General features: G+C 36.4%; 1 protein-coding gene across 2 annotated transcripts in view; it reads right to left on the reverse strand.

The window, feature by feature from the left end:
• KIF6 (kinesin family member 6) overlaps positions 1–21,587 on the reverse strand; it is a 392,212-nt gene that overhangs the window by 254,902 nt on the left and 115,723 nt on the right. For both annotated transcript variants that reach the window (XM_007972706.3, XM_038006040.2), the window contains exons 6-7: positions 17,720–17,849; positions 758–964 (exon numbers count right to left, since the gene is read on the reverse strand). In XM_007972706.3, the coding sequence (XP_007970897.3) occupies positions 758–964; positions 17,720–17,849 (337 nt within the window). The remainder of the gene's footprint in view (positions 1–757; positions 965–17,719; positions 17,850–21,587) is intronic.

Raw genomic sequence — 21,587 nt, forward strand, 5'->3', positions numbered from 1 at the left:
TAAATCTAGGTTCAAATCCTCACCCTCCCCTAGCTGGGTAACCTTGTGGGAAGGCCTTTGGAAGACTTGAATTTTTTAATCTGTATGATGGGGATAGTAACTAACACCTACAACACTAAAGTGGAGGCCCTAGACAATATAATAAACAAGAAAAAGGTGTTAGGGCTGTTGCGAGGTTTCAACAAAATGCTATATACGAAATGCTAGTAGATCTCCAATGTTCCTGGCAGCATTATTCACAATAGCCAAAAGGCAGAAACAATGCAAGTGTCCATCAAGAGATGAATGTATAAACAGCATGTGACATAGACATACAATTGGATATTATTCAATTTAAAAAAGGAAGAAATTCTGATACATGCTACAACATGGATGAATCTTGAAAACATTATGCTAAGTGAAATAAGCCAGACACAAAAGGACAGATGTTGCATAATTCCACTTACACGAGACATCTGGAATAGGCAAATTCATAGAGACAGAAAGTAGAGCAGAGACGACCAGGGACTAGAATATAGGGGAATGGGAAGATTCTGTCTGGGATTTTAAAAAACTTTCAGAAATGGATAGTGTCAATGGTTATACAACTTTATGAATGTACTTAATGCCACTGAGTTATATACTTAAAAAATGGCAAATTTTATGTTACATATATTTTATCATAATTTAAAAAATTCTAATAGAATGCCTGATACATAGTATGTGGTCAGCACATGGTAGCTATAGTTATTAATACATCCCACTCTGCCCATTTTACCTGTTCTAAGTAATGTAGTGACAAGTTGATATACTTGGCCTCTGTTAGAAGATGGCCCCCTACTCCAGTCTTCGCAACTCGCTCTGAACCAGCCAGGTCAACCAGATGGAGTTTGGCATGTCGTACTGTTGCAGATCCTGGTTCCTTGCTTGACAAATGAATAGTAAAAATGCAGTGGGAACGAGTTGAAGCTTGGTTCATAGGAGTCTATAAAAAATTGCAAAACAAAAATTATTTGAACAATGAAAATTTTTGAAGAATATCAAAAGATTTAAAATAATATTTCTAGTGACAAGACATTTCTCATGAAGCCAACTGTCAACTGGAGCAAAACCACTTGTGACTAAGACCTTTCAAGTAAGTTGTTTTGAATGTATTACCTCTTGGTGATACTGATGACAAACGTGGATGGGTTGACTCAGAAAGTGAGAAAAGAGTTCTAATGAGGTATAGATCGAGTCCTCTTGCCAATATAACTTTTTTTCATTACCTGTCTATAATCCAGGCATTAACCTTGGCTTAATGCTTGAAAATGCTTAATGTTAATCTCATGGGAAAAGAGGTGAGAATGTGTGTATCAGAAAAATTCACAATCACAATTGTAAACAAAAGCCACAAACAAAGAAACCTACCATCACTGCTACTGCTCAACACTAAAGTGGAGGCCCTAGACAATATAATAAACAAGAAAAAGAAATAGAAGGCATAGTAGTAGGAAAAGAAGAAATTAAAAATGTCATTGTGTACAAAAATATATGGTGGTCGACACAGAAAATGCAAGAGCATCTCCAAACAAATGGCTAAGAACTAAAAAGTTTAGTATGGTTGCTGGATGTGAGATGAATATATAAAATCAATGAGGTTCTAATAACTCAGAGCGACAATTAATCAGAAAATATAATATTATTCACAATGGCAAGAAAGACAATGAAATAATAAGGGATGAATTTTCTAAAGGATATGTAATTTATAGCAAAAGTGGTAAGATAATATTAAAGGACAAAGAAACCTGGAATAAATGGTATGCAGGATATTAATGCACCATTTCATAGATGGGAAAACTCAACATTAATCTATATGTAAATGTCTATATATTAACCTATATATTCAATGCAATTGAAATAAAAATGCTACAGGTTTTATTTACAGAAAAAAGACAAATTGATCCTAAATGGCATACAGAAGAGAAATCTTCAAATAAAATGAAAAGTAATGCTGTTTACACTTCCTTACTGAAGTTGCTCCATCAAAAAATAAAAAGAAAAAAATGAAAAGTAATTCTGTGAAGGAAGAACAAGAAAGGAGACCTTCCTGCCATCTATCAAGGTATACCACAAAGCTACAGTAATTAGAACAGTGTGGTGCTGGTGTAGGAGCAGACAGCTAGGACAGTGAGACATGCTGTGCTCACTGAGGAGCTCTGTATGGGACAGAGGTGACATCACACCACAGTGAAGAAAGGATGCACTGATTTAACAAATGGCACTGGAATAACCAGCTATTCATCTTGAAAAAAATAAACTTAGATTGCTTCCTTACACTATGCACACAAAGAAATTCCAGAATAGATTAAACTTTAAGTGTGAAATAACATAACTTTAGCACCAATACAATAAAACATGGCAGCATACTGTAATCAACCCAAGGAGGTAATGGATACTTTAAGACATAAAACACAAAAATAAATTGATTTAAACTATTTGATCAAGATAATCCAAAATGTAAAAACTTCTGTCTGATAAAATCCACCAAAAAATTAAAACACTAGAAGATATTTGCAATACATATGGCTGACAAAACGTTAATAATAAATAAAGAACTCAGCCAGGTGCGGTAGCTCACGCCTGTAATTCCAACACTTTGGGAGGCCCGAGGGGGATAGATCACTTGAGATCAGGAGCTTGAGACCAGCTGACCAAAATGGTGAAACCCCGTGTGTACTAAAAATATAAATAAATAAATAAATAAATAAATAAATAAATAAATAACCAGGATTGGTGGTGCATGCTTGTAATCCCAGCTACTTGGGAGGCTGAGGCAGGAGAATACCTTGAACCCAGGAGGCAGAGGTTGCAGTGAGCCAAGATAATGCCACTGCATTCCAGCATGGGTGACGGAGCAAGACTCCATCTTAAAAATAAACACATACATAAATAAATAAATACATAAATAAAGAACTCTTGCAAATCAGTGAGAAAAAGTAAGCAAATAATATGACTAGGTAACTCATAAAGAAGAAATCTGGAAATGGTTAATGAATATTTGAAAAAATGCTCAAATTTATACATAATCAGAACCACATAACTTAGAACCATAAGGCTTAAAAAATAAAGTCTAACAAAATACATGTCATTGGAGATATAAGGAAATGGGAAATTTTATGTACGCTGGTAGAAATATAAGTTAAGAATAAATTTTGAGAGCAATCTGATAATATACGGCAAAGTTCCAAATACGTATAACCCACAGCCATCAATAAACTACTAGATATATTTCCTAGAGAGAAATCTTGGACAGGTATACATATATGTGTGTGTGTGTGTGTGTGTATATATATATGCATGATATGTGATAAGGACATATATATGTGGACTTTCACTGCAACATTATTAGGGATAACAAGAAATTGGTGCAAGACACACAACCTAAGTAGACATCTGTGACAGAAAAGATTAGTAAACTGAGATAATGCAAATTACAGGGATGTTAAAATAAAGCAACTTTGGATAGATTGACATAAATGGATTTCTAAAATAGAAAGCTGAGAAAAAATAGAAAGTTAAATAATGATATGAACACTATGATAGAATTTACATGATTAAAAAAGCAATATTATCTATCGTTCCTGAAGCTATAACTTAGGTCATTAAGTACAAAAACATGGACCAGAAGGATACAGCAAATTAATGATAGCAGTTGTGTTTGTGAGGGATGGAAATGAAAGGCCAAGAAAGGGATTTCAGCTTTATCTGCAATATTCTTTTTCATTTAGTTAAAAATTATTAGAAGCAAATCCTGGATTGGAAAACATGGATGTTGGTCACATTATTCTCTGTACTTTTTTGTGTTTTACATTTTTTAGAACAAGAAAGAAATTAATCTGATTCAAGATACAAGTGACAAGTTAGTAGTATCATCCTGTCAAACAACAAAAAAACTAAAAATATTCCAAATGAGTATTCATATGAGTAAATATGTTCAGATCTCCACCTTTGCAAAATGAGATTTAACCAAAAAATTTCAATATGGATGCACATGTGTGCAGACAGGGTAACATATTTGAATGGTAATTCAACCAGAAATTCTTTCTGTAAATATAAATTCTTGATATACACCAGAGTTGATTTACACCAACTAGCAAAATAAACAGATGTCAAAATGCTGGCATAGTTTTGGTGATGATGATGTAGCTAGTGAGTTAAACAGGCCGAAAATTTGACCCATTACTTGTTGCCACAATAACTATGCCCAAACCTGGCCAGTGTGTGATTTTGCCTGTTAAAGCGGATTGGCAAATAACTGTGCATGTAAAACCGCAAACTCAAATTTAGAACCTAAGTTGAGGTGTTTTGGAAGTGACTGTAAGTTATTTGCAGAACTTAAACATGGGTTTCATTTCACTGTGATAGTCGCGCAACAATAAATCCTACAATACTGTAACAAAAGTCAAACTGACAATCAATATAAACAAATAACATGGAGACTTCTCAACAGCTGTCTTCAGCTTCGAAACTGATATTCTGAAACCAATAAAATGTGAGCCATAAATGAATATTAGTAGAGTGTACCCATTTCAAAGGAATATGAGATTCACATAAACTAAAATTGTATATTCTGGAGTCTGTAATTAAAATGCAGTAATATGCTGTAGGAGTCCGTGCCTACAGTTTTGTAACGTCTCATAAATATTTTCTGCATGAAGTAGCAGTTGGTGTCCTCTTAGATAAAAATTTCTTAAACCTCAGAAAACATTCTTTATGTGGAGCTTTTTAAGTGTGATTGGATGTGCTGGTGTCTGCTCTGTGTTTATTTAAGGATGTCTTTATGTCTCACAGGCATGGCCCTACATTTGTCCTTTTAAAGGTAAAATTGTATTAAAATGTTTCTGAAACTGCCTAAGAACAGATGGCACCATTTAGGCAGATTCATTCAAAGTTAAGCACACATTTTAAACAAATGTGCTTTTGGCACTAGTGACTGTGCCTTTGGAAAAATTTTAGTGATGATTAATCACCTGCATACAGAGAGCTTCCATGTTTCCTATTAGCCTATGTATTTCCTATATGCCTAACTGTGTTAGGCAGTACGGAGACAAGAAGGAAAATAAGACCTGGATGCTGCCCTCAAGGAACTTATAATCTAGTCAGGATCTAAAGCCACAATGTGTGAAATGAGAATGAGCATGAAATGAGAAAGGCAAAATGTGCAGTAAAGAAAGTGATTTGTTCTTAGCAATGAACATGCTGATCCTCTAGGTAATATCTGAAAATGCTAGCCATTCCCTCACTCTAGGAGCTCGCCACCCTCTGCCCACCACCTGCTTTCTAGGGCCAAATACTCTCCAATCACTTTCTCCTTCTCTATGGCTTTTTCCTTTACTCTGCTCTCTTCTTTGCAGTCCCTAAAAATAGGTGTGTCCTAAGCTATGGTGACCATATCTCCTCCCCTTGGAAACTCATCTTCTACAGCTCAAATCCTCATTGCATAGGCTCTGTAGTGTAATGAAAATAACACACCAAAAATCTCAGAATTTGGTGTCAGATAGCCTGGTTTCAAGTCCTGGTTCTGTCACTTACTAGTGTTAAAAGCTTAAGCAAAATTACATGAAGTAATTTTGATTTTCATGTTTCTGGAATGCCATATTAAGACCTGCTTCGTTGCAGGGAGTTATATTAAATACCAACTGAGTTACTAAGTGCTGAAGTGATCTGCGAAGTGTAAAGGGTCATATTAATGTCGCTGTTGATATTCACTTTATTCAGATGCCTCATGTATCCTTCTCTTTTAATTGTTCTGTATACCAGATTAGAATGTCCAGCAGTTTGATCACTGTCATTAAAATGACTCGCCAGCATCTTGTACATAAAGTTCCCAAAACAACCGTATCTCTTTCCCTCCCTCTGTGTGCCATGGATGGATATCCAACCCATCCTACTCCTGTTGGATTTCTCTCCACTTATCTGTATCTCCCTCAGTAGCCAAATATCCTTTACCTCTCACTTGGGTTACTGCAGTCTCTCCCTTCTAGTCTCAATATTTACTCTTGTCCCTTCCAATTGTCCTCCACCTCTCAAAGTACTATTGTTAAAAGGCATATTTGATTAATGCCAATCCTATCTACATCCCTGAATTAAACTAGCATGTTCCCTAAGACTAAATATCTCTATTCCTTTCAACTGGGCCTTTTGCAACTGTTTATCAAAATCCTTTTTAAATATGGTACTCTGGCACTTGAATTGAATATATTATTTTAAAAGTAGCCTAACCACAGCTAAGGACATTGGATGTATTACTTCCTGGAACCTGGGCAATCTAAATCTAATATTGCCAGTAAATAGCACATCACATGAAGTGTTACTATACCAGATTCGCTCCAGCCCTTACCCATGCTATGGAATTTCTTTGGGACACACACACACACACACACACACACACACACACACACACACACACTAGTTTACTTCATGACTACATTTGATTACTTTTTATGTCAACATTACAATCTATTGGAGCTTGATCTTGTTTTCAATTTTGTGCTATCTACAAATGAAAATATCTTGTATATTCTCATCCAAACAATGTGTAAGACACGGAGCAGCAGGGCAGACCAACAACATTCCAAGAAGACCACCTCTGCTCTCCACCCGGTTAGGTAACAGTTATGGGTATTTAACAATTGACTTCAAGTACTTTTATATGCCTTCAATTTCTCTCTATATTCCCAAAGATATTTTGAGAGATAAAAAATAAATTGAATTGATTTGATCTATAAAATTTTAAATGCTGTCAGAAAAGTGAATGAAATTAGTTTAAGGTAATATCAATGCTCACTTTTTCTTAATTGCTTACTGACTACTATCCTTTATCAGTTTCTTTTTTAGGGCTTGTATCAAAAATATTAGCTTGTTATCTTGCATATATATTTTCTTTTTTTGGAAAATGGAGAATAGACTTTCTTTTATGGGGTGAAATTTAAAAACCTAGGCTCACTGGACTCCTTACAGAGTCATCATATCTTCAGTCTATGGCTAAAGAAAGCTATTTTTCCTCTTTCTCATCTCCAGTGTAGCAAAACTTTACTTCTCACCAAAGTTCCATTCATTTGAAAAATTACTTCCTACAAAGCTTCTCCATTTTCCTCTTCCTCCCTCCTAGACTTCAAGCTCCTTGTAGACAGGGACTGTGTCTTATGCATCATTGCCTAGCATAACATAGTAGTGTTAAAAAATGTTTGTTAATTTGTTGACTCTTGCTCATTTCTTGTGTTCTGGAATCTCTACAGCATGCTCCATAATTTCTAAAAATCTTCAAATAATTCTGTGACTACATCAGCAAGCTTTTTAAGTCCATGGAATACAGTTCATTTGAGTCTAAAAATTAGAACTATTTGAAACAGCTAGATTGACTCAAATCTCCCTATCAATCTTGGGCTTCAGTTATTTGTTGTGCCTGATTCCAGAGCTCTTAATCATTACTCTCTACATCTTCAATTGCCTTTTCTCCTGTCTAGAATGTCTTCTAGCTTGTCACTCAAGTATGCCCTTTTCCTACTCCCCAAATAAGCCTACTCAAAATTCATTTATCTTCGTGAATTCCCTGGGACTATACCCAATTGGCATTAGCCATTGTGTTCAGAAAGGACATTTAACATTTGTGCATATAGACAGTCATTGATATCCAAACCCTGGAAGAGTCCAAAAAAATTGGTTGTTCCAAATGGAGTTTTAAATATTCATAAAAAAATCCATTTGGAACATTGTTTAAATTGTGTTATCATGATGAACTGTTTGTTCTAGTGCATAGTGAAGTAGTGGTGTGATCCACTGGGCTACAAATGTTCGGTGTCCAACTCATTTTGTGGCAGTGTCAACAGAATGGCGCAGATTGTAAAAAGTGACTCAAAAATGACCCTGTCAGACAATAGTGGCTTCAAAATGTTTATACAGAAGGGACTTGGAGCAGCAATGACTGTGGAGGCAGGGGTTGATGCTGCTTTGTTAGGACACTTCACATAACATCAAATGCCTGCACTGAAGACTGGAGACAGGTGCTAAGGCCCCTTCTACTGTCCTTTATGCCTTTCCCCGGCACTGGCTTAGCTACCACTCTCAGAAGCTATTTTATGTGGTTAAAAAAACTCTCAAATCTCATTGAATAATAATTCTTTTCTATAGAGCAGGAGATACTTGTTGGCTGAAAGAGAAATTTGAAAATAAATGGCAATGCTTTTTTTTGTGTGGGGTGCGTGTGTGTGTGTGTGTGTGTGTGTCCAGCCATTTTTAGTAATGATAATTCTGATTTGAGGGCAAGAATCAATAAGTGAAATACAATTTCTTGGGGTTTACATAATATGCTCTTATGGATGTTTGTAAAATTAATTTTTTTCTGCTTTTAGTTAAACTTATGTTTTCAATCACTTCAAAAATGATTGTAGACAGCTAATGCAGCCTTCAATGATTCAAATAACCTCTGTATATCACATTAAAAGTTTTCTAGGGTACCTTGAACGCTTACTTATTTCTTGCCATAACTTACACCTTTTATTCCATTCCTGTGTAGCAAAATATTTTTTTCAATCACTTTGTTATCTTGGAGTAAAATATCTCAACAGGAATTTCCACTAATCTAGAATAGATCAAATGAAAGAAATCTCATTTTGATTGAACGGGACATTGTAAAGTATAGGCCTGAGACTCCTTAAAACAAACCAACTAACAACAACAATAGCAACCACAGGATCTAGAATTCAGCTTTCCCCTTCAGTTCTCCTTGTTTGATAACACTTTCTACACTGATACTCTAATTGATCTGTTCCTCCGCTCATTTGCTCTATCTGAATTGAAGACTGAAAATGCTAACTTCCATGTGGTTTTTAAAATGTTTTCTGAGTTGGTATCTCAGCCTTTCAGGTTAAACCTCACCCTAAATGAAGAATTACTTAATCCATTACCTATTGGTTAACTGATTCTTTATATAGTTCTTCCCATATTAAATTAATTGAATTAGGAAGCTCACTATGCCCTTGATGTACTCTAACTCAGCCTGGAAAAGTGAGACCTGACCAAACCTAGTGGTTTAAGCCCATGACCCTATAAACATCTACCTCGATCTTTTCTGGAGGTGTTTCAGAACACACTGCCTAGCAACAAAATATTCCCGAGTGGATATCCCTCTACTGGAATTAATGATCCTAAACTTCTCATTTTTCTTTCTGACTTTTCTGTTTATAAGATACCTGGCTTTTAGAAAAGTAGTCAAAATGATTTTCCCCAGTTGCAGGATTCTAGGTCTTTTTCTTATCCAGCATGTTGTCAAAATAGTTTTGTAAAAGAGAAATAGACTAGACACACCAATTTTGTTTAAAATTTAAAAACAAACTTTGGAACAATCTGGAACATATAATAAGAATGTTCTAATAATTATGATTTGCCTTTATGATAAGAATAGGTCTAGTATGTTTTATTGTGCATCCCTCCTAACAAGTCTGGAATCAATTTGATGGATTTTTGACTTTCACATCCTCAAAGATCTATTAGCCGACTCAAAAATTTTTAGGAAAACAATGTCAGAATTAGTGGTTCTGTTGAAGCTCCCTCTGTGGATGTCAGGATTCAGATTACTTCCCTAAGGGTCATTTTTCCAAGATTTGGCAAATCAAAGTCAAACACATTTATATCAAAATCTAAGTCGGCTAAATGGTGGTACATATGGGAAATTGGGAAAGATTTTGCCTGTATCTTTAATTGGAACTACATTCAATTATCATTCTTACATATCATCCTTGAGCTAGATAGCATCATATCCTCCACCAGCATTAAGGTTTGCTCTCTGAACAATGAAAATTATATAACCCAAAATGTCTGCCAAACCCCCTGCTGTATTTTTCATTTGATTGCAAAAAGAATTATAAGCTAAATTTAGCCATCAAAACAGTAACTCATCATAATTGTCCACTCTGTCCATTTTTCATCTTTTAAATTGAGTTGAATTTTTTTCTCTTTTTCTCTTCCTATTAAAATTCAGCCTTCGCTTAAAAATTTCCAAGTCTGACTATTCACATAAGTGGAATAATAATATTATGGGGCTAAAAGAGCTAACAATCTTAAGAATTTTAGCAGTTTATTCAAACGGTCTTTTTTATACATACTACATACCTTGGGATTATAGACAATCTGAAACTACTGTTTACTATCCTGTGTATAAACAACTAAGACACAGGTAATGATAACACACCAAGGAGAATTTAGATATACATTTGTATGATTTTGTTCTAATGAAAAAAATATATCCCGTGAAACTTCATTGGGATAGCACTTAATGCAATCTTCGACACAAATTTTAGGACAATGTCACTCAGAGTAGAGATGCCAAAGAAAGAACTCTAGAAGCACAGATGTCCAGTATTAGGCATAACAACCTACTTTATTTTCACTCACAGTTGACTTGTATTTTCTGACTGTATGCCCTTAAGGCTCTTTCTTTAGCTTTGGAATTTAGTAACTTCAAGAGAGGATATCTTGGAATTGGGCTCTTCCAATTTTTTCAGTTATGTCCTTTTCATCTGCAGATTCAAGTAATTCCAAGTTTCAGAAAACTCTTCTCTGGTTTTTCTGCTGCCTTTGTTCTCTCCTCTTCTTCAGGATTTCTAACTATGCATAACTGGAGGCTCCTTTGTCTCTCTTTCTAGATATCACCTTCTCTCAATAATTTTTATATCCTTAGTTATTTTTCAGTCACATTTCTTCCTCTTATTTTTCCCTCCTCCTCCTCCTCCTCCTCCTCCTCCTCCTCCTCCTCCTCCTCCTTTACCTTCTCTTCTTCTTCTTCTTCCTCCTTCCTATTCGCTTCTAATGGCACTTTGCTTTTCTTTGTCTTGTAATCTTTTTCTTTGGGCTCTTCTATAATATTAAGCTATTTTTTAAAAAACCAAGATTGTCTTTAAATAACATCCTTAAGATTATGAAGAGCAAGCCCTGTGCTCTCTGATTTCATCAGCCTTCAGATATATGTTCCTTAGCCCTGACACCTACTCCATATATACAAATAGGTTGTGGGATGTTTTCTTTCTGATAATTTTATCTTTGAACATGACTATCTCTTTCCTAAAGAGTAGCCGGGAGGATAGGTGAGGAAATATTCATATTGGGTTTACATCCTGAATACTTTTACATTACATCTGTTATGTCTTTAGCCTCAAGAGCATAAACTTTCCTCAGTATTTCACACTAATAGGTCTGGGATGGCTCATAGTTAAGCCCCTTAAATAACAAACTCCCTGAATCCCACTCACCAAAGGCCATCTTCTTTGGCATGAGCCCACATTGCTGATCTTAAAAATGGCTTGTATTTAAGGTTTCTTCTTTGGATCCACCTTCTAGAGTAAGAATGAATATCTATATAATATTCCCAGATTCTTCCTCCATACTTGCCTGTGTTTCAGATCTCATCACGCTAACCAAAAGATCATTGGATTTGCATTTGAGAATTGTGACCCTTTCTTTAAAGGGAAACTCTATCCTGCCTGAGGTTGGAGGACATATGAGTTGGCTCTCAGCACCCTCTCTCATCATAATTCACATTCATAGTATTTGGCACGTTTTCTCATAGTTTGAGGTTATGGCTATTTCTTTGTTTCGCCGAAGATGACTTTTTTCTCCTCTCTTTCGTTTTTTGCTGCTGTCGTTGGTGAATGTCAATAATACTGAATAGAGTAAAAGTGACTTTCATATGCTATGTTTAATTCGAGACAAGAACTTTAAAGATCAGAAGAAACTCTGGGACTAAATTGTATAGCCAAAAGACTATTATTTTGATAATGTATATGGAGTATATAAATCTTAAAGTTCTAATAATAGCTGTTCCAGACCACTCTTTTATTTTAATCGATGTTTTAGATCAAATCTCATGGTTCATGTAATACCACTAAATCAGGTTAGAGCAGAATGCAAACTGTGTTATAAGACAGAAGCGTTATTTAAAGAACACTGTCTGTTTCTCATGTATCTCATATGTAAATTATGAGAACAAGAAAGAAATACTTGTCATATAGTAAGTGCTCAAAATTAAAGTTTCTTTTCTTCTATACCTAGTAGGTATATATAATAGATAAGAAAAGAGGTTAGAATTGTCAATATATCTTTCACTAAGGCTTCTAGCTACTTATCAGGGCCTAATAAGAAGAAAATGCTATTCTTATTTATGTATTTATTTGAGGTGGGGTTGCACTATAGTGCCCAGGCTGGCCTCAAATTCCTGGGCTCAAGCAATTCTCCTGCCTCAGCCTCCTGAGTAGCTGGGATTCAAGGTGAACCACTGCACCCTGCTAAACATGCCATTCTTATTGTAATAAGATCAAGGCCAAAATGTAGTTTGCCTGTTGTATATTTTGCTCTAACCAGGTTCACAAATTTTATAACAAACTTGCTAATTATGTATAACTAACATATCTTTCAAACAAAAATGTGTGAGGATGTGTTAGTCAATATCCCTTTAATGACTTTGGAACTAATTGCAACCAAAATCCTCTTGTTTTCCACACACACCACACAAGGAGATTCGGGCTTGAAGTTGTGTTAACAAACACAATCACACAATAAAGCTACTCCTTCCTTCCTGCCCTATCCTTATGTTATTAGACAACACGTCCAAGAACAGCTGTTCCTATAACTCACTTAAACCTATTAACCCCCACTCACACCCCGTCTCCCAACTGTTTGCACTTCCACAAGGTCATACAACTTAATCCAAAAGTTTGCTAATGTGCAAAGCCTGAGAGCTTACAAAGCACATCAGCACAACTCAGATAAATCTAGCACAGATGCTCCACGATTTATGACGCGGGGTTATGTCCCAACAAACCCATCGTAAATGGAAAATACCATAAGTTGAAAATGCATTTAATATACCTAATCTACTGAACATCATACCTTAGCCTGGACTACCTTCAACATGCGCAGAACACTTCTATTAGCCTACAGTGGGGCAAAATCACCTAGCACAAACCCTGTTTTATAATAAAGTGTTGAATATTTCATATAATTTATTGAAGGCTGTACTGAAAGTGAAAAACAGAATCATTGTGTGAGAACTTGAAGTACAGTTTCTACTGTATGCATATCAATTTCACACCATTGTAAGGCTGAAAAATTGTAAGTTGGGGAGTGTCTGTATGTCTTTTATTTCAAGCAAAGACTTAAGCATAAAGACTTCTAATCACTCTTGGGGAAATTATTTATTAATCCTAGAAACTTTGTTGATAGGCTAATTATTTGGAAAGTAACCTCTTTCAAAAGATTTGAAGTATCACACACACACACAAAATGTTGAAGTCATCTGTGATGTTCTCAGTACTCACCAATAGGCACAGTGTACCATAAAATCACTTTCAATTCTGGGCCTGAGATTGGAGGTCTTATTGCCAGAAATCACCAGGTCTTCATCCCTCATGAATTCCACAAAACAATTAATCAATAATTGATGACCTACTAGTTGCCAGGTGCTGAGGGAATGGAGATGAACAAGACAAAAGTCTTGTCTTTAAATAGTTGCCAGCTAAGAACTCCAGGGCCTGTCCAAATGTTATTTAATTCAATTGTTTCTATATCTCTAGAAGGTGGGTATAATTATGCCCATTTTACAGGTTAGAAAGTAGAGTTCAGACCAGTTAAGTGACTTGCCCAAGGACACACACTTGGCAAAGGGTGGAGCCAGGGGTAGAAAAGAAGGTCTCCAAAGTTCATGCTCTTCGGCACTACCTGGCGGGGATTGGGCGAGATGGTGAAGAAACCACAGAGTGGAACCAACACTGACTGGAGGAAGTCACCTGACAGTTCACATGGGAAAGGAAGCCAGGCTTTTGGAAAGCAAGAAAGCTGCCCACCCAGGGGACCCCGGACTTTCCCAAAGACGGCACTGAGTGTTCCTTTCTCACCAAAGGTCCCCTGCAAGCAGTTTCACAGCAAATGTTTTATACCAGATATAGCATATTATTGCCCCAGAATCCATCCAGGTCAATAACTACACCAGGTAATACCTATATAAGAAATTATATGCTAGACCCCTCGGACACAGTATTCACTTCCTACAGCTGCAGTACACAGTACAACAAACTGCTGAACAGAACAAAGTTCCAGCCCTCATGGGGTCAACAAATCAATCAGACCTACCCTAACACTTCAAGAGAGAAACAAATAGAAGACATGAACAAAAACAGAAATGCAAATGGCCAATAAAGATATAAAAGAATTTGGTAATCAAAATGCAAATTAAAACAAGATTTCTTTTTTTTGTCTACCAAACTGGCAGAATTTTCAAATGTTGTTGTGTTGACAAGGATGCAGAATATAGACCTGCTTGTTTTTTTTTTTTTTTCCTCTGGGAGTGGGTTTCAACCAGCTTTCTTAAGGGTAAAGCCCAGACTGCTCCCAAATCTAGCCTAAGCACATTTAAAATGCTAAAATGCATATTCCTGGGCTCCACATGGAAGAGATTCTGAATCATCAACCAGAAATGTAATCCAAGAAACTGCATCATTTAACTACCACAGGGTATTCTAATGCAGGTTTTCCTAGAGCCATACTTGGACACAGAGTGCCCTAGACCATGGGTAGGACTATGCCTTCAAGGTAGGGGCAAATGGTCCTATCTATGGCACTATGCATGGCCTGATCATCGAATGCAGACTGCTTTCTTCAATTAGATTTGATGACTTGATAGAAATATTTCAGCTATAAGACAAAAAAGTATCAAGTTATACTCGCTACTGGTGGACCGGACGCTGGGTCACACACAGTTCAGCTTTTATAACATTGATTCTCGTTGGCCCAGCAATTTCACTTAAAAAAAATTTATCCTAGGGACATAATCAGGTTTTATTCAAAACACTGGTAGGATTGCTGAAATTACTTAAGAGTTCTGAATAAAAAAGAAGAGGCTGAAGCCACTCTTAATAACTTTTCCTTAAAACGCTGGCTATGGGTAAAGAACATGAAAGGAAAGAGCACTCCACTTTGTGTCCCACTTATTCAGACTTTGTTTTGCAAATGTTTTCTGGTTACCAAGGCAACTTCTGGATTCCTCTGTGTAAATGGGAAATTGGGAACTTCGTTTTTTAAAAAAATGATTCGTTTGTTCTTTTTATCCTGGTAAGCTCGTTCTGTGCTGACAAATTGCATTCTGACAGTTAGGTTGTAATCCAAAACATGCTTTTTTAGAAGACTGTGAATAATAAGGAATTTCTAGGGGTTGACAGTTACTCTTCATTTATATTTTTATGTATTTGCTTTCATTGCATTCAAGGTATAAACTAAGGTGCTAAATATTGGGTATACTTTTAAAAATAATTTAGAAATATATAACATGTCTACAACAATGGCAAGACTTTTACTAAGCAGGCTCTCATTATAACATGGTAATTATTATTACTAAAGAAAAGACAAAAGCAAGCACAGAAGCAACCAAAACCTATTAGACTTGGTTTTTTAAAGAAATCAGTGCATTTAAAGAAATGCACAACCAGTATTATTAGGATTGGACTTCTTCAGGTTTCAGCTATTTATAATATTAAACACTCATCAGTAAGTAATAGGAAAAGACCTGGAATTCTGGCTGGGTGCGGTGGTTCACACCTGTAATTCCAGCATTTGGGAGGCTGAGGTGGGCAGACCACTTGAGGCCAGGAGTTCCAGAACAGCCTGGCTAACATGGCGAAACCCTGTCTCTACCAAAAATACAAAAAAACTAGCCAGGTGTGGTGGTGCATGACTGTAGTCCCAGCTACTTGGGAGGCTGAGGCACAAGAATGGCTTGAACCCAGGAGGCAGAGGCTTCAGTGAGCCATCACACCACAGCACTCCAGCTTAGGCAACAGAGCGAGACTCTGTCTCAAAAAATAAAAAATTAAAAGAAATTTTAAAAAAAAGACTTGGAATTTTGTAAGGTGGTAAGACAGGTAAGTTTCACAAAGGAAGTTCCTTAAAATTTTACAAAACCACAGCCCAAAACCATGTAGTTAGCTAAAGTTCATGTATAACTTTGAAAAAGCAAATGGCCAAGCTTTTAAGCTACTGGAGGTCATGGTGGAACAGGTTAAGGGCCTTTCCATAACCCACTGAAGGTGAGGGAAAGTAATCGGCAAGGATGAGGCCTGTATTTCTCTAGGGATGGATCACCTCTGAAAGAAAGTTAGCATTGAGGCAGCAACAGGCTCCTCTACTTGTTTTCCTTATAGCAGTTTATGAATCTATTTTTTCTCTTTTTCAGAAGCACTGGTGGACAGGACCCATTTCTATTCTGTATCTCCTGGTTTGCTGTTTATTAAACTATATATGGAGGAAAAGGATTTAGTGGAGCATGCTAAATCCTTTGTCATCATATGCCCTAATTCTTACTCAACCTTTATTCCTTAATCTTCGATTATTATGACAAATAAGAGCATCACAAATGATCAAATGGGCAAAATATTGGAGTACTGAGCACAAATACAAATTTGTAAAGCAAAACAAAATATTCTGAAATTTAAAACTATGTGAATGTTGTTTCAGATAAAAATAACAATTTAAGCATCCTTAAATCCATATATATGGCACATAAATGCAACCTTTATAAGTTAGCTAGTCTATTGAAAAGTATTGATGCAAAACTGGTAAACAACTGTGACAAAAACAAAAACTAAGGGTCCAAAATAATAACAGATATCGATGCCATGCTTTCCCCGTCTGAATTTGGTTTGTATCGGTCTATCTTGCATCTAAGGTGGGGTATTCCAGAGGGCAGACGTGGGGCTGATGGAGCTTTTTCTTGGACTACTTATCCTTTTAGCTTACTGTCCCTACCTAATACTTGTGATCAGAGACAAGGTAAAATATAGAACTCTGGAAGGGTGGTTTAAAAAGAAAATGCCCGTGAAAACAGTAAGCTGTTCATTTGGGGAACTGTTCCCACACCACTACCACCACCACCATCCCATTCCCTTCACCACAGTGTAGCTGGATGAGAGCTTCATAACCCTCCATCCGCAATCAGAAACCAGTTACAGTTTGGGCCCCTGACCAAGCTGGGTCAATCCTAGCTCCTGCATAGAATTCTCAGGTAAAACAGGAACTCAGTTAAATTTGAATGTCAGATTAACAATCAATAATTTTTAATATACGTATGTTCCAAATGTTGCACTGAGATATATACACTATGGTGGTGTTCCCAGATACGCCAACAATAGCTGCAAATGCATAGAGTACTCCCTATGTTCAATGCATTGTTCTATGTACTTTATACATATTAACCCACTAACTAAATGAAAATATATGGATATGTGAATACACGCTAACATATGGATGATTTCAGGTTAGGAAAATGGACTATTTTTAAATTTTAGAAAATACGCAAAACTTCCTATAACTAGGACATGTAATAAGTTGTCATTAATGTACAAACCTATTTGTATAAAACTTAGAAATATAAAAATAAAAACTAAAAGGTAGATACACTGAAGTAGAAAAAGCAGTGGACTGAGAATATAGGGGTCTAGATTTCTGTTCCTGCTCATTAGCTAGCTGGGTGACCTTGGGAAAGTCTCCTCACTTCTCTAGATCTAGGCTTCTTTATCTGCATGTGAGGTTTGGACGAGATTATTTTTAAGGTCATTGTTGCCCCTAAACGTCTATTATATCCTTTTTTTTCCACCTTGGCTTCAGATATTGTATCCTACAATGTTGAAAAAACAGCTTGCAGAGAAAAGTTTATTACCTCTGCAATCATTCGGTTGGTGTCTCCTAAAAAAAGCAAATTCAGAGCTTCTTCCTCTGTGGTTGCCTGATGGAGAGTCAAGTTTTTCAGGTGAATGTTCTGATCAGGGTCCTCCAGTATTGTCACTTTCCTAGGCAAATGGGAAGCAAGAAAACAAGATACTGCTGAGAATGAAAAGAACCTGAAGTCTTCCCTACAGGCTTTTAAAAAGCTGTATAGTATGACGTCTTGAACTTATAAAACCAAATAACACACAAGATACCAGACAGCACTGGATTAGAATCAAACACTGACATTCCCTTGACAGTACTATCAAATAGCTTTGAGACTGAAAAATATATTACAAGCTCCTGATTTAAAGTCACCTGTCATTGTAATAATCAGATCGCTAAATCATCTTAGAACGCATATTCTTATTGAATTAAAAATACAAACAGATAATAATTTTCTACCTACGTATCAGGAAACTAGGCCATATTTTTTTCTGTATCATGATTCAGTTTCTTACATAGGCAATGAACTCATTCCTTTGTTCAATTTCATATCACTTTCAATTTACATGACATTTCAAACTGGTTCACTTACCAACTTAAACATGATGAAAATTGAGGCATCTGTCATCCTTCTAGGAGTTATTCCCTTATCAAGTTTTCTCATCAAGGTGAATAAAAAGTTTTCAAGAAGTCTTATAATAAATATTTAGCTTGCCATTATTATTTTAATGCCTATCAAATCTGTTTCTTGATCCTTTTTCATTTACAACATACCTTTTCCTTCCATTACATCCTTTTAGTTGGAGCCTTAGATCTGGAATTACATTCATCTATTACAACTACCTTAATGGGCATCCTGATGCCAAGACCGTTTCCTCCCAGGTGAATCCTAACCCTGTTTTCAGAGTTGGCTTGTCAATACTCTCCCTAAAGTCCTTTCAGGACTTTCTGCAATGGAACAAAATTTGGCTCAACTCCTCATACTCTGCTTTACAGGCCTACAGATTTGAGCCATAAAGTTACTAAAGAGAGTTCCTTTCTACCTCTTAAATTTTGCCATCTTGATTTTCTTAAGAATTGTTAAGGAAAGGAAATATTATTATTCACAAGTATTGCCAAAGAGTATCTCAGGTATCTTCACTTGTTGAAAACATTTGGAATTGATGACATGAAGTAAATGTTGGCACCATCCAGCACTACTTTTCCTTTAAAAGAAAAACTAGCAGATGGACATATGTAATTTTCTTTTTTATAAAAACTTATTTAGAATATCTTTAAAATCAAGATTTTGCAAGTATCATAATTTTTTTCATCTTTCCCTTTTGTAAGAAAGTTATCTGCACTTTCATATGTAATTTGTGGGCACTTAAAATCCTAATGGCAGGAAGAAAATGTAGCTCTACCAGCACATCTGTGACCAATATGTCACTAATAATGTCCTCCTTTGCCAAGTTTTAGACTCCTTTTTGTTTCCCTCAACAATACCAGCAAAAATGGAAAAAGATATTTTCTCTTAATGAAAACAAGTGTAATTTATTTATTTTTCAACAAGACTCTTAAGTGAGCTTATTAAAAATACTTGGAAAAGAGAAAGGCATTTGAATTGAATTGAAATGGATGAGTTGTATTCTATTTTTAAAAACTCCCTTTATTCCTTAAACTTTATTTCCACCCTGATTTTTCTGAAGTGCTCAAGAAGATTTGGCTAAATTAAATCCCTAGAGACACAGAAGTAATGATTCTTCCTAAACCGACAGATTCTGGGGCTTATAGGTGAAAGAAGTTAAGGAATATTGGAAGATAAAGTAACAAAATAAATAATGAGATGGTATATTAAAAGTGAGAAAAGGGCTAGGTGCAGTGGCCCAAGCTTGTAATCCCAGCACTTTGGACACTGAGGTGGGAGGATGGCTTGAGTCCAGGAAGTCAAGGCTTCAGTGAGCTATGATTGTACCACTGCCCTCCAGTCTGGGAGACAGAGCGAGGCCTTGCTTAAAAAAAAAAAGAAAAAGAAAAAAAGGAAAGATGAGAGTTCTGCCTTTGTCAAACTCTGAGGCAAAGTCACCTGTGATACACTTTGAAAGACCAAGACAGATACAATAGTATTCTTGTGCAAGTTTGGAAAAGGGAGAGATGGGGTAGCAGGAAACAATTCAAAGGTGGTGTATATACTCGTTAGGCCCTAAATGTATGTCAGGCACTTGCCTTATTTCATTTAATCCAGGTGTTCCCAAAAGGAACTATCTGTGGATACACATACCCACCCCCACCCTCCCCCCCCCAGACCCCCATACACAGCACTGCTGCTTAGATCCCATCCTAAGAGATTCTGATTGGATTGGTCCAGGGTATGGTCTGGGTATTAGAATTTGTAAAAGTCCCAAGTGATTCTAGTGTACAGCCAAGGGTGAGAGCCACTGACTTCATCTTTAATATCCCTTCTAGTAGACACGTGGAGAGGAGGTTTCTGATTTTTTATCTTTACTTTCCATCTAGTTCCACTTCATACTCAAAGGGTAAAATTACTAATTTTCTTGGTTGTATAATAGCTGAAGAAGCTGATGAATCACATCTACTAATAGGTAAGGTCACTGAAAATTTTAAAAGGACTGTCTTTCCAGAGGAAGTTTCTTTTCTACTTCCCTGACCACACAGCTGGTGGGTATACTAAGCTACACAACATTAACCACACAGTAACTAACGCTCGACTGGGAATTACGGGTCTCCCTAAACATCCAAGGGGTTTATATCATTACCGAATCAAAAAGTGTAAGTAATAGTAAGGACACCTAATACCTATATATCTCACCATTACTTCACTGAAACAGCAAATGCAGAGAACAAGCAAGTATGGAATTCTAACCATGCACATTTATTAGACAACCTTATTTGGGTCACTGATTTAGGATTATATTTACATAGAATAATTACATGCATAAAGTAAAAAGGGTTAAACGTGATCAGTGATATTTGGCTAAGCTACTTTTTTCTTCTAAATCACTCAGAGCCTTTGATCTCCAATGTAGCTACTTCAGAACTATTACACTTCCACATTTACTTCCAGGTGCTTGTCCAGCTTTGTCACAAAATACACTTTGTACATGCCCTTGGCGTTTCTTCGTAGAACTTTCGACTACCTTTTGTAACCCATCACTATGCATTAATATAATGTGGTTCTCACTATTTTCTGATTTCTTGACCATGGAGGTTTTGAAAAGTAAATAAAAAGGCAGGTTAGAGTTTTCTTTCATGGGCTTCCCCCTGCTTAGGGTTCATCTGTGGGCACGCTATAAAAGAGTCCACTTCTGGCATCCTTCTGGAATCTTTGAAACACAACTTTCCCTCACCAATAAGGGTCTCTTCTTGCCAGTTTTCAGATTCTTTTCTGATTTCTGCCCAATCCCTTGGGCATGATGCTTTGGACTTTCCCATATTGCCCTGCCTGCCCCCATTGAAAATCCTTTTTGCACTAAGTCTTGCAGCCAGTGCGTCAGCCCCACCTATGTTCATGCCTTTGCTCATAGAAACGCAGCCTAAGCCATGCCCTGGGCACTACCTATTGCCTGGGAGAGGTAGTTGCGGAATGAGAGTGTTTTAAATTCTACTGCCAGTGAAATGGTTTTTCAAAGTTGAAGGAAATAAGGACCATTACAAAAAGTTTCTCATCAAGTTCCTTCCTTTCCTGGCCCTTTCTTTCCCTCTGTCCCTCACAAATCAATAGCTATTTCCTGAATCCTTAGTCTACCACTTGGTCTGACTATAATTTTCATGGGTTTGAAAGAGGGCTTTATTAGAGTTTCTTAAATAAACATTCTAATTCCAAGATGGAAACCCCCAAACTATTTATTTGATTTTTTTTTTCAACAGGCCTGTGA

This window comes from Chlorocebus sabaeus, chromosome 17 (genome assembly GCF_047675955.1).
Source record: "Chlorocebus sabaeus isolate Y175 chromosome 17, mChlSab1.0.hap1, whole genome shotgun sequence".
NCBI lineage: Eukaryota > Metazoa > Chordata > Mammalia > Primates > Cercopithecidae > Chlorocebus > Chlorocebus sabaeus.